At 44.0% G+C, this 12,934-nt stretch overlaps 1 protein-coding gene across 1 annotated transcript in view; it reads right to left on the bottom strand.

Annotated features, from left to right (window-relative positions):
- LOC126267866 (odorant receptor Or2-like) overlaps positions 1–12,934 on the bottom strand; it is a 64,435-nt gene that overhangs the window by 26,055 nt on the left and 25,446 nt on the right. Inside the window, exons 3-4 of the mRNA XM_049973175.1 lie at positions 12,018–12,259; positions 9,700–9,802 (exon numbers count right to left, since the gene is read on the bottom strand). Coding sequence (XP_049829132.1) covers positions 9,700–9,802; positions 12,018–12,259 — 345 coding nt within the window. The remainder of the gene's footprint in view (positions 1–9,699; positions 9,803–12,017; positions 12,260–12,934) is intronic.

Raw genomic sequence — 12,934 nt, 5'->3', positions numbered from 1 at the left:
TTGAGGAGCAGTTAGATAATCACTTCTAGCTTTCGAGAAAATAAACGTACAAAATATGGCGTTCATAATATAAGTCGATTTAGAAAAATTGTTGGACTGAAATTAAAAGTAATGAAGAGTAGCAGAAAAATTATTAACGGTGAACTTAAGACAGCGAAGCGTGACTATGAAGAAGTTTAAGTTAAGGAACGCTGCTATCTTGAAAACAAAATAACACATGTCCGGCTAAGCAAGGAGGACATAAAAAGCGGAGTAGAGCAGGTAAGTCGATGACATCAAAAGAAGGCTACTAGTATCGAACAAAGGCATAATTTCTGAGGATGTACGTTTGGAGTACAGCAGTTTATGGTTGGGAATGACGGACTGTGGGAAAACCGATAAAGGAGAGCACTTGGTGCAATAGAAGAATGTTAAAAATTATTTGGAATGATAAGATCATCTATAAGGAGATTCTCCACAGATCCGTGAAGAAAGGAACTATGGAAGTCTTGACAAGATGAAGAAACAGGTTGATACAACATGTGTTATGTGATCGCGGATTATTTCTATGGTACTGGAGGAAGCTGTAGAGGGTAAAAGTTGTAGGGGAAGACAGAGCTTGGAATACATCCAACAAATAATTGCTTCAAATGGCTCTGAGCACTATGGAACATAACATCTGAGGTCATCAGTCCCCTAGCACTTAGAACTAGTCAAACCTAACTAACCTAAGGACATGACACACATCCATGCCCGAGGCAGGATTCGAACTTGCCACCGTAGCGGTCGCGAGGTTCCACACTGAAGCGCCTAGAACCGCTCGGCCACACCAGCCGGCCAACAAATAATTGAGGAGGTAAGTGGCAGTTACTGTAATAATGACTGGTGACTAAAATAAAAAAAAAATTAATTCTTCAGCTTTTGTGGGACCTATAAAATTCTAGATCTTGTGCAACTTCTGCTAATTAACTGCCTTTGAGAAACTCATTGCGTTCTCGATAACTGGTGCTTGTGAGGTAAGGTACGTGCACCACTCGTGTATACGGCGTATATTGTGTGGAACCACTAGCCTTGTTAGTACCCGCGTAACAAAGCATAAACACAGATTTTTTGCAACAAAATAGAACCCCAGCCACAGATTTTGTTTAATATGTGTTGTGACGTGCTTTGTGAAGAATTCGGTGTATTTAATTGCGTTGCCTAGTGTCAGTCAACTTTCCTGTTTAGGTATTTGTTTGTGCAGTTGCCTCGTGTTAGCTTTCTAGTGTAGTTTTACGCCGCCATAAGCGATACTGTCATCTGACTTAGTTTGAATTTTGCAACTATTGCGCACACAGTATATTTGAACAGTCAGTAAATCCGCAATTGTTGAAGCTGAGTCTACGCACTAGCGACAGCAACAGTTCCCGTTACTTTACTGTCACATGCCTCTGTGAATAAACGAAAAATAGCTGATTATGAACTATGTTGAATGGAGTCGATTGACTTATACAAAACGTTTCCGTATTTTTCGAGCTTTTGTATCGCATGAAGTTTCTTTGTGGTCTGTTGATAACCAGAAGCAGTATCGAAGGAGTAATCAGATTGTATCTGACGGCTGCTTGGGTTAGTGCTACATTCCTTACTTTGCAGACGAACTATGACCAAAAGTGAATAGGGTCTGTGCCCGCTTGTGTACGGATGAATGGGGAGCTGTCAATTGTCTCGAGACCGTTGGGAGCTGAACTAGCTACACTCGACAGGCTTCCGGCCGCTGCTGTGTTAAATGAGTGTGAAATCTGATGGGACTTAACTGCTATGGTCATCAGTCCCTAAGCTTACACACTACTTAACCTAAATTATCCTATTGACACACACACACACACACACACACACACACACACACACACACACACACACACATGACCGAGGGAGTACTCGAACCTCCACTGGGACCAGCCGCATAGCCGGCCACTGCCACAGGTAGTGTTGACAATGGGGCACTTGAGACAAATCCTTACCATGTGATTCCTACAGCTTCGCATGGGGTCTCTTGTGTCACAGTACCTTACGGCTCTCTCGTTATGACAGAGATTAGCGAACACTGACAGGGTTTCATGAACCATGAACAGCGAAAAGCGACGGGATCGCATGCGTCTTGGTGGATGGTGACTGTGGGATGCAAACCACACGACTGCTCACTTACACCATAGGGACCGGTTTAAGGTGTTTTCCATTGCTGACAGAACATCTGAGTCAGCACGGGACGCCTCGTCTGTTCGTCTGTCGGCGCTGCGACCGACCTTCCTGAATGCTCAAGGCAAACGCAGTGGACTGTTTTTCCGGTCATGGGGAGCTCCAACGTTTAAGTCGGGTGATGGTATGCCTTAGGGAAATAGCGAGAACAACCGGCTCTGCTTGCCAGAAGGACTCGTCCGAGATGTGTAAGAGGTTCTTCCTCCGGCAGCTTAGCACAATGGGAGCCCACCTGGCTACAAATAAAGATTCATGCCTTGAGAGCGGCACCTGCTGCGTGTACTGAGAGGCCATCGTCGGTTCCTACAGGCGGCTGGCTGCTTTTGTGAAGACAGTTGGCCTCGAGTGCTGGGTGGAAAGGGAATTAACGTTTTGTAGCGATCACGCTCCTCTGGAATGGAGCCGAGTGAAAGGCTTAAACCAGAGGCTCAGAGGAAATATCGTGAATGCAAATTTCTTCACCTCCCCTAGCGGGTAGAGAACTGAAGGACGCGTCTCAAGAGGTCAGGTCAAGTCAGGAAACAACTACTAGGGTAGGCAAGAACACGTAGGGTGCACATGTGCGTTGTATTCCTCGAAGGCCCTATAAGGGCATGGAAGAATATCAGTACCTTTAACTGAAAGTAGCATGAAAATTCGGAGAAAGAAAATTTTATTATAATATAATTGAGTCGTGGTAAAAATTGCTGTTTTGAAGAGCGCAGCACGTAGTGTGAAGCAGTCGCCCTCCATTTCTGGCGGTGGCGCCGCTGTGGCAGTCGCAGCTTTGGTGTCTCCCTTGTTGGGAAAGGGGAAAGGTTGCCTGTTCACGTGCATTTAAGGGGTGCTACGAGCTCGCCAGTCGGTCAGTCTCTCGTCCCCAGCTTGCTAATCTGTCTCTCGTCCGAATTTGTTAGGCAGTTAGAGTCTGTCTGTCGTTCGGAGTGCTAGTATGTCTGTCGTTCGGATCAACCTCTAAAGCCGGCAAAATGAGAGTCTTTCCACTCCGCCGGTTAGCGAACTCAACGAGTGGTCGCCCGGTCGGGGCCTAGTTCCTGCATCTGAGTCTGCGCGTTAGGCCGCCAGTCATCTCAAGTTTGCTCAGACAATAGTCATTGCCGGTTGGATCGATCGCTTGGTCGGTCGCGCACTGAGACACAAGATGACTTGTCCGTCTTTTTTTTTGCATCTGCCAGGGGCGGACGTCGTAAGACATCCGTTTAAGTTCGTTGTTAATTGATTAACTCAGTTTCTTTTTATTACAAAGGGCAGTTATAGCCTCTGACCGAACACGCTAAGCTACCGTGCCGGCTCTTGAGCGTCGGCGCACGTGAGGTCGCCACGTGAGTCCAGTGGGCCGCGGTCGACACGATATCTTAACCTATGTTCTGTCTTTTCTTCTTACCAGTTTCCTCCACATATTTCTTTCCTCAACCTCCTCATTTCTTCTGAATCTAACCATTTTCACCATCCTTCTAAGGCATCGCGTTTTAACCCTTCGATGCTCTTCCCCACCGACAGACCATACTTCACTTCCGCAGACTGGAATGCTTCTGACGTATTTGTCAGAAACTTGTTCCTCAAACTGAAGTTTAAATGGCTCTGAGCACTGTGGGACTAAACGTCTGAGGTCATCAGTCCTCTAGAACTACTTAAACCTAACTAACCTAAGGACAGCACACACATCCGTGCTCGAGGCAGGATTCGAACCTGCGACCGTAATGATTGCGCGGTTCCAGATTGTAGCGCCTAGAAGCGCTCGGCCACACCAGCCGGCTCAAATTGAAGTCCAATTAGTGATGCTTCCAAGTGAGCAAAATTCCTTCACTTCGTCCATATGGTGATCCCCAATTTTTATGATAAGTTTCTCACTAATATCGTTTCTGCTACTCCTCATTACTTTCGTCTTACTTAGATTTACTCACAATACGTATTATGTTACCAGTGGGCTGTTCATTTCATCCAGTAATTTACCGTCGCTTTCTCTGAGGCTATCAATGCCATAAGCGAAACTTATCCATGGTTTTCTTTCACCCTTAATTTTAATCCCACTCCTGAACCAATCATTGACAACTGTAGTATTTGACAACTCGCCTGGCCACATGCCGCGGCTGGGGCTGGCGGGTTGTCTCATTCCTAGGCGTCCTCTACCGAAGCCAGGACACACGGACTCTGGTCGTACATACCGCGCTGTGTACGTACCAGACCACAACAGTAAATTTCCCACCGTGTTCTCCAAGGACAACAGCAAACTGAACTTTCCTCTGTGAACAGACGGGACTGCAGTGGACTCCGCGAGGGGCGCAATCATCGCCCACCAGTAGCCGACCGCGGTTCTGCAGGTCGTGGGACTACATTCAATCGCGCGTCGCGTGATCCGCACCAAAATCCATCCGCCAGATTACATAAGGCACAGCGCGGTGACAGCTAAACACACTATCTATCCGGGCGTGATGCCGGCTGCTGCCTGGAGCCCATCAATCGGTAACGACCCCTGACCGGACGTCGACTCAGCAAGGCTCAAGAACACCGGCAACATCACCGACCAGGACACCGACCATATCAGCGCACAGCTCACTAACCGGACATCGACCCAACGCCGATCAAGACGTGTATGTGGACTATCGTGAGAAACTTTATTTCTACCAGAAGTGTGTCAGGCTTCACATCAGAATCGTGAACTGTTTATTTTCCATGTTACCAATAAAAGTTTCGTTTTTTGTATCTGGTGCATTGACTTATTTATTTGCTGTCCTTTGCCACCCCGCGAGACCAAGACATAAAAACAACCATCATTGCTTCTTAGCTATACAGACTGAAGATTAGGGGAGAAAGACTGCTCTCTGCCATACTTTGTTTTTAATTCGAACAGTTCGCTCTTTGTGTACCATTCTTTCGGTTGCACATTCGTTCTTACACATATTACATGTGTTTCCCTATGCCTTATACCTATTTTTCTGAGACTGTAGAACATCTTGCACCTTTTTCTAGACCGACAAACCCATGAACAGATCTTGATTTTTCTGTATAACTTCCGTTGTGTCGCAACTGCCTCTCTGTAGCCTTAGCCTTTCCTATAGTCCAACTGATCATCGTCTAACAGATCTTGCGTATATTATTCATATCAGCACCTAGGGTGCATGAGCTATTGGACTGATTCTACTTTAGTTCTTTCGCTTATCTGGCTTTGCCATCTCCGGGATTGTTTGAATGGTATTTTTCCGGAAGTCTCTTGGTATGCCGGCAATCCTACAGATTCTACACATCAACTTCAATAGTCGTTTAGCTTCCTTTTCCCCCAATAATAAGATATTATCTATGCTTTCCACCTTATTCAATCGCACGCCTTCCAACGATCTGTCAAACTTTGACTGAAATAATGGTTCCACTATCTCATTTAAATCGATTTCAGTTTCTTCTTTTATTACGTCAGCCGACAGTTTCTCCTTCTCGTAGAGACCTTCAGTATATTCTTCGCAACTATTCGCCCTCTGCTCTAATTTTAACAGTGGAGTTCTTTCATCACTCTTAATGTTGACACAAAGCTTTTAATTTCACCGAAGGTACTTTTGACTTCTGAACTCACATCAACAAACGTTTCTCATCCCCTAGATACGCCGAGATGGCGTAGTGCTATTGTGAGTGTTCCTGTACCGATCGGAAGGCTTGTAAAGATAAAAAGATTTACCATGAGCGCTAACGATGGGTAGAACGCTTCACTCGAATTCACTGCAACATTTCAGCTAAAGTGTAGCACCACTACGGACGCATTAGAGACGTCTGTGGCACACTAGAGTAAAGATCCATCATGCCACGAAGGATAATGACGACTAGTGATCGATTGTGCATCATCTCGATGCGCGCAGAAGTCTTGTCAATCAGAGAAGTTGCAAGACGTGTGCACAGGATTCGACGTGATGTGATTTGGGCATGGAATCGGTGCCAATTGATGGGTGGCGTTGAGGACGTAAGACGCACAGGCTCTCCACGTTCAGCAGGAGCTCATTGTCACCGATATCTGCAACTTTTGAGTCTGAGTGATGGGCTGAATGAATTCGACGTTCGAAGAGGCTACAAGACATCATATACCACACGAAAAGCTAGGAGACGACTGCACGACTCGAATCCGCTTTCCCAACGACACTGGTGAGTACCACGTCATGCACCACAACACTGTAGACTCCTTGGAGATGGGCAAGAAATCATGCCCCAGTATTGGGCTTTTTTCACGGACGAAATTTGGATGTGTTAGTACCCTGATAATCGCAGACAACGTGTTTGAAGACAACCCGGTAATATCCAACGCCTCCAAAACTGTGTCCCACATGTACAAGGAGGTGGTGGTGGATGATCTTCTAGCGTGGCATTACGTGCGGCTACCTTTCGTGGCTGTTGAAAGGAAGTCTCGTTGCTTTACGATATAGGGACGAGATTATGCAACGAATAGCGGGGCCGTATTGCCAACATTTCGGTGACAGTTTCATCTGGATGAATGATGACAACATTTTGTTCTCCGAAACTCTTTCCTTCAGCATACTAGGACGACCAGAATGGAATGAACTGCCTGTCCTCCGCACATGAAGTCAGTCAAACATAAATGGGATCGACGGGAACGAGGTTTGTTTGGGTGTCGACAACGACCAAGTATTCTACGTGACTGTCGCAGGATCACCATTAAAGAGTGTAAAAGTCTGGATCATGGCTGGCTTGATGATGCAATCGATCTCATGCCGCGACGGACTGAAGCCTGAATCCGAGCAATGGCACGTTCTACCACCCAATGACGCTACTCGGGAGTACTGTTAAAAACTCACCTTGGGACACAGACGATTTTGTCGTTACACGAACATTTTGTTTCAATACAGTTCAAAATCAAGTGGTGATGCAAAACGTTTGCTGATGTTTGTTTATGCCGGAACTGTCCTCCCGACGACCATCCCTTTTTCGATTTTTTCTAATTTTTCTCGTACCCGTTTTGCCTTAGGTTTCCTGTACTTCCTATTTATTTCATTCCTACATGACTTATATTGTTTTATCAATGAAATTACAATCCTGTTTTTTCCTGAATATTTTTCTACTCCCTTCATTAATCGATCATTTGAAGTATATTTTCGTTTATAAATGATTCTTCAAAATTAACTTCCTTATTTCTATATTTGTCTGTTCAACTTCTGCGGCTTTCATTTTCAGCACCTTCCGTACTCCTCAACTGAACTACTTACAGTGGTACTCAGTAGCACATCTCAGTTCTTCAGTATTGCAGTATCACACTTCGTCCTGACGTTCATCTAAGAATTCAGCCTACACTTCATCATTGCTAAAATATTTGATTATGGAATCGCCTCACCAAGACATAGGCCGCGCGGGGTAGCCGCTCGGTCTCGGGAGTCTTGTCACGGTTCGTGCGGCTCCCTACGTCAGAGGTTTGAATCCTCCCTCGGGCATGGGTGTGTGTGTTGTCTATAGAGTAGGTTAGTTTACGTTAGATTAAGCAGTGTGTAGGCTTAGGGACCTTACCAGTTTCGTCCCATAAGACCTTACCACAAATTTCCAAATTTTTTTCCCCCAAGACATAACCCTATACGTACCTTCCCTGACACACGATTTTCCAAGGACACCTCCTCCATTTGTGATATTTCGAAGTATATTCGCTATTACCAGAAGAAGTTTATTGTACAACTCTATAAGTTTTCTTGTATCTCATACCTACTACTGAGACCACCGCACTTCTTTTCTTCCGCTACCCCAGCTTTCCAATTATGAGATTATCATCCCACGTTACATAACAAATTACCCGTTCAATGTCCTTGTATGCTCTCTCCGTCCATCTCCTGCGTGTGATGTCGGCATGTATACTTGAATTAGTGTACTGTGCGTGTATATATAGGTAAATAATGTCAAGTAAGGTTGGCACATATTCCAAATGCGACATAATTTTAGTTAATGTAATTGTTGAAGGTTGTTCAAATATGGTAACTGAATGCATTTACAGATCGCCTAGCTCAGGAGCCGTAAGGCGGAACACTTTAAATAAAGCTTCGTGAAGGTTGCGCGAAAATATCTTGGACACATTATTTTACCTGGAGATTTTAACTTATCCACTGTAGAGTGTGAGACTCGAGTGATTTGGTGGGCAGTATGGACAGGGAATTGCGTGAAATTATTTTAAGTGCTTTATCCAAGACTTACCTTCAGTAATTAGCCGGAGAAGCTATTAATGACAATAACATATTAGATGTCCTTGTCAACACAGGCACGAAGTGTTGGACTCGGTTAGCACAGAAATGCGAATCAGTTATTATACGGCCATTACAACATCTCTGAATACGGCTGTAAATTGCACTGAAAAGAGCGGTAGGAAGATATAGCTGACTAAAAGCAGGTTTCGCGTCCCCGAACAAAGATCTCAAGATTATTGTGCAACAGGCCTTAGACATGTGAGAAAGTGAGGGATGGGAAAGACCAGCCGTGGTTTTGTACTGTTTCTCCTGGTTGAAATTGTAAACTAAATATTACGATAAATTTTATAAATAATCGACAAGTACGCTAAAGAAGAAGAGATAAAGCTTCAACGCACATGTTATTCCACGGACTCTTGCGCTTCTATGCATGAACTATCTTTCCTTTGTCATTCGCTTATCTTATCTGCTTGGATTCGGACCTAAGAGGACGTTCTTGTGTAAAGCTAATCTTGCTGTACCAGGTGATAATGTAAGTTGTACTTAAAACCCTAAAATATAATGGCTATTTTCTCAAAAGAATTTGGGTATGTTGTCAATTAATTGATCGTCTGATACCTAGACTGTCTTAAGTAGATATGGGCCGTAACAAAGAATTTTCATTGTTAGGCACCATCTTAGAAAAATCTTTAACATTTTTCGTTTAGCTCAATTACGAGGCTTGCGTAGGGTTAGGACAATTAACTTTATTTCAGATCCCACGAGACCGGAGCCAGCTACTAATAATTTAACAATTTTATTTACAGATTTTCATTATATAACGAGATAACATCCCAGGCAGAAAAAGTCTGGTCACAGGATTACAGTTCGATTATAGGATTTCATTTGTAGATACTCCTCTTGTTATCTTATATTGGGTAATCGAGACGAAACCACGAAAGTAAATTTTCTACCAATCTGACAAGAAATCGTAATTGGTTTTGTCCTTCACGTTAAAACAGTAAATGGATCCGGATCTGCATGACCATAATGTCACCGAAACGGAGGGTAACAGAAAGACTAAATACTAAATCCTCTTTGCCAAAATGGTTTCACTGTTCCCCCCTAGTGAGCTCCCGCTTAGGGTCTATGTAGGTGTCCTGCATGAGTTCTCTCGTTATCATAGTAAAAGTTGTCGAACGCTAACCGAGTCGTAGCCGCTGAAGCCGATATTAATCGACATTTCCTGGTGATAAATGCAACTCCTGCGGTCTCGTTGTAGGCCACTAACTTACAACACACTCTGCAGCGTGTTGACGACAAACTTACAGGACAGCGGGATGCTTACCAGCATTGTAGCTACAAAGGCACTGGCACTGATGGTGACGATATCTGTGAGGAACTGTCCCAACATTACGGGACCGAGCAGGGAACTCAGTCGCTGAACACACCTGAAACATAAGCACAGTGAATCATCGTCACAGGTGATACAGCTGCGAATGCAGAACTGAGCTGTAATATCAGAGGAAAAAGGTAGGGCAGAGTCGACCAGCGGATAGTATCTAGCTAGAGTTGTTCCTAAACCACAGCCGTAGTGGCAAGAACTGTCGCGCCATTGTAGTGTCAGCTACGGAAGAACAAGACGACTCACACCATTCTGTATCAAAAAAGCAGGTCGCTTGGGAGTCGAAAAATAGTTATGTGTTCCTCTTCAGTTTTTCGGTGCACGAACTAAAATTGTGAGCGTTGTGCTTTGTCTGCAAGTAAATAATTCCACATTTTTATTGTAGGCCTACCTTGGGTTATAACTGATTATATTCTCGATACAGTTGCCTGCAACACTGTCTATCTTGTCTATCTACGCAATTGAGTTCACAGAGCCCGAGAAATCAGTACCTCGAACAAACACCACTGGCCTTGATAAGCCTGGGCATTGAGTCAAACACAGCTTGGATGACGTGTACAGGTACAGCTGCCCATGTAGCTTCAACACGATGCCACAGTTCAAAGTGCCGTCAATGCGAACAAGAGGTGACCGAGACGTGTAACCAATGGCACATCATACCATCACGCCGGGTGATACACCAATATGGCGATGACGAATACACGCTTCCAACGTGCGTTCACCGTGATGTCGCCTAACACGGCGATGCTGTAAACACAACCTGGATTCATCCGAAGAAATCACGTTTTGCCCTTCGTGCACCCAGGTTCGTCGTTGAGTACATCATCGCAGGCGCTCCTGTCTGTGATGCAGCGTCAAGGGTAACCGCAGCCACGGTCTCCGAGCTGATAGTCCATGCTGCTGCAAACGTCTTCGAACTGTTAGTGCAGATGGTTGTTGTCTTGCAAACGTCCCCATCTGTTGACTCAGAGATCGAGACGTGTCTTCACGATCCGTTACAGCCATGCGGATAAGATGCCTGTCATCTCGACTGCTAGTGATACGAGGTCGTTGGGATCCAGCACGGCGTTCCGTATTACCCTCCTGTACTCGCCTATTCCACATTCTGCTAACAGTCATTAGATCTTGAACAATGCGAGCAGCAGTCTCGCGATACGATAAACCGCAATCGCGATAGGCTATAATCCGACCTTTATCAAAGTCGGAAACGTGATGGTACGCATTTCTTACGCGCGGCATAACAACAAAGTTTCACCAGGAAACGCCGGTCAACTGCTGTTTGTGTATGAGAAATCGGTTGGAAACTTTCCGCATGTCAGCACATTGTAGCACCTGGTGTTAACGCTCTGCAAAACTAATCATTTGCATATCACAGCATCTTCTTCCTGTCGGTTAAATTTCGCGTCTGTAGCACGTCATCTTCGTGGTGTATCAAGTTTAATGTCAAGTAGTGTATTAAGTTTTTTCCGAGGAGAGGAAACTATCACACAATAATATTAAGAAATTTAGATAGCCAGGTTTTTTTAGTAGTAATGTGTTCCTATATCTAGTGTATAAATCTGTAGCGTATCTGAAAATAATGCTTGAGTTCAATGAGAACAAAACTAAAGTAGGTGAAGGTAATTACTACAATTTTATGAAAACTTGAAGACTTAAGGCAGAAAGGTGAATGCGAGTTTCCAGAGTGCACACAGTTTTCAGTAAGTTGACATATTGTTTCACAAACTAGATGAGCTGCTGGACAAATTCAGATGTAGGACTATTTACGATCCAGTTAAAATTTTTCTACAAAAATGATGTGTTTACACATTAAAATTACGCTGACTAAAAAATTACAAAAATTTAAACGGCCAAAATGCAAAGAATGGAAAAAAAATATTTAAAAAATTAGTGGATGTATATTCTTGTGACATGAAAATTTATTCATCTATTCACTGAAGCATCATAGCATTATTTAGTATGAAGAATGTTCCACTTTAACATTGAGAATAATTCGTGAGAAGACTGCTTCTCCGATGCTACCCTACCTTCAAATGGTTCAAATGGCTCTGAGAACTATGGGACTTAACTTCTGAGGTCATCAGTCCCTTAGAACTTAGAACTACCTAACCCTAACCAACCTAAGGACATCACACACATTCATGCCCGAGGCAGGATTTGAACCTGCGACCGTAGCGGTCGCGCGGTTCCCCTGTAGCGCCTAGAACCGCTCGGCCACAACGGCCGGCCCTACCCTAACTTTCCTGTACGATGGGTCCCACCTGTCTATGTCGTTGTGGTAGCAGATGCACTCCTTTAGGCGTCGCCTCATCTTCTCCTCCAGTTGTGGAGACCCTCCAGGAGACTTCGTGTCGCTCTCGCCGCTCGACATGTTGGTCACCATGAAGTTCAGGAAGCGCAAGTGTGCGCCTACATAGATGATAAGCGACCAGAAGAAGCCGTCTTGGGACGTGAAGATGATGCAGCCGTAGAAGAGGCCCATGGAGATGACAGCGTAGATCATCTGCATATAATACATTTCGTTGGCTTAAGGACAGACATGGCAGAAAAGGCCTCTACGTCAACTGGAAAAGAAAGCTAGTCATTAAACTGCGCTTCATATCACGAGACAACAAATTTTAACATTTAAAGAAAAGACCAAAATAGTTGGTTTATGTGGATTCGATTGTACTGAAGTTGATAACGGCAATAAAAATTTAGATAAGGTCATGCTCGGAAGGTTTATGTTCTTCGCAGATTTGATTAGATCAGATTTACTTTCGTTTCAATTGATCCGTAGTGAGGAGGTCCTCCAGGATGTAGAACAGGTCAGAAAAACAAGAATGCATGACAAATACTTACAACTCAAACAAATAAGCTAATGCACCATTCCACAGGGCCCAACTGGAATGATCGTCATTTTTTGATGAACACTATATGAAAGAATCATTTTACAAATACTAATGCACTGAATTTAAAATAAAAAAGTTTATTTATTTAGTTATAAGGTAATAAACGTGTAATATAATTACTACAATACTTGCTTACAATGAACACATTACTGCACTGAACTGGTGCAGAAGTTAGATTGTACTTACACACACACACACACACACACACACACACACAAATAAGTTGGTTCTACTGAGAAATTCATCAATGGAGTAGAAGGAGTTGGCCACCAGTAAATCCTTTAGGC

This window comes from Schistocerca gregaria, chromosome 4, assembly GCF_023897955.1.
Source record: "Schistocerca gregaria isolate iqSchGreg1 chromosome 4, iqSchGreg1.2, whole genome shotgun sequence".
NCBI classification, from domain to species: Eukaryota; Metazoa; Arthropoda; class Insecta; order Orthoptera; family Acrididae; genus Schistocerca; species Schistocerca gregaria.
Note: the sequence above shows the minus strand (reverse complement) of the source record. Positions and strands in the feature narration are given on the sequence as shown.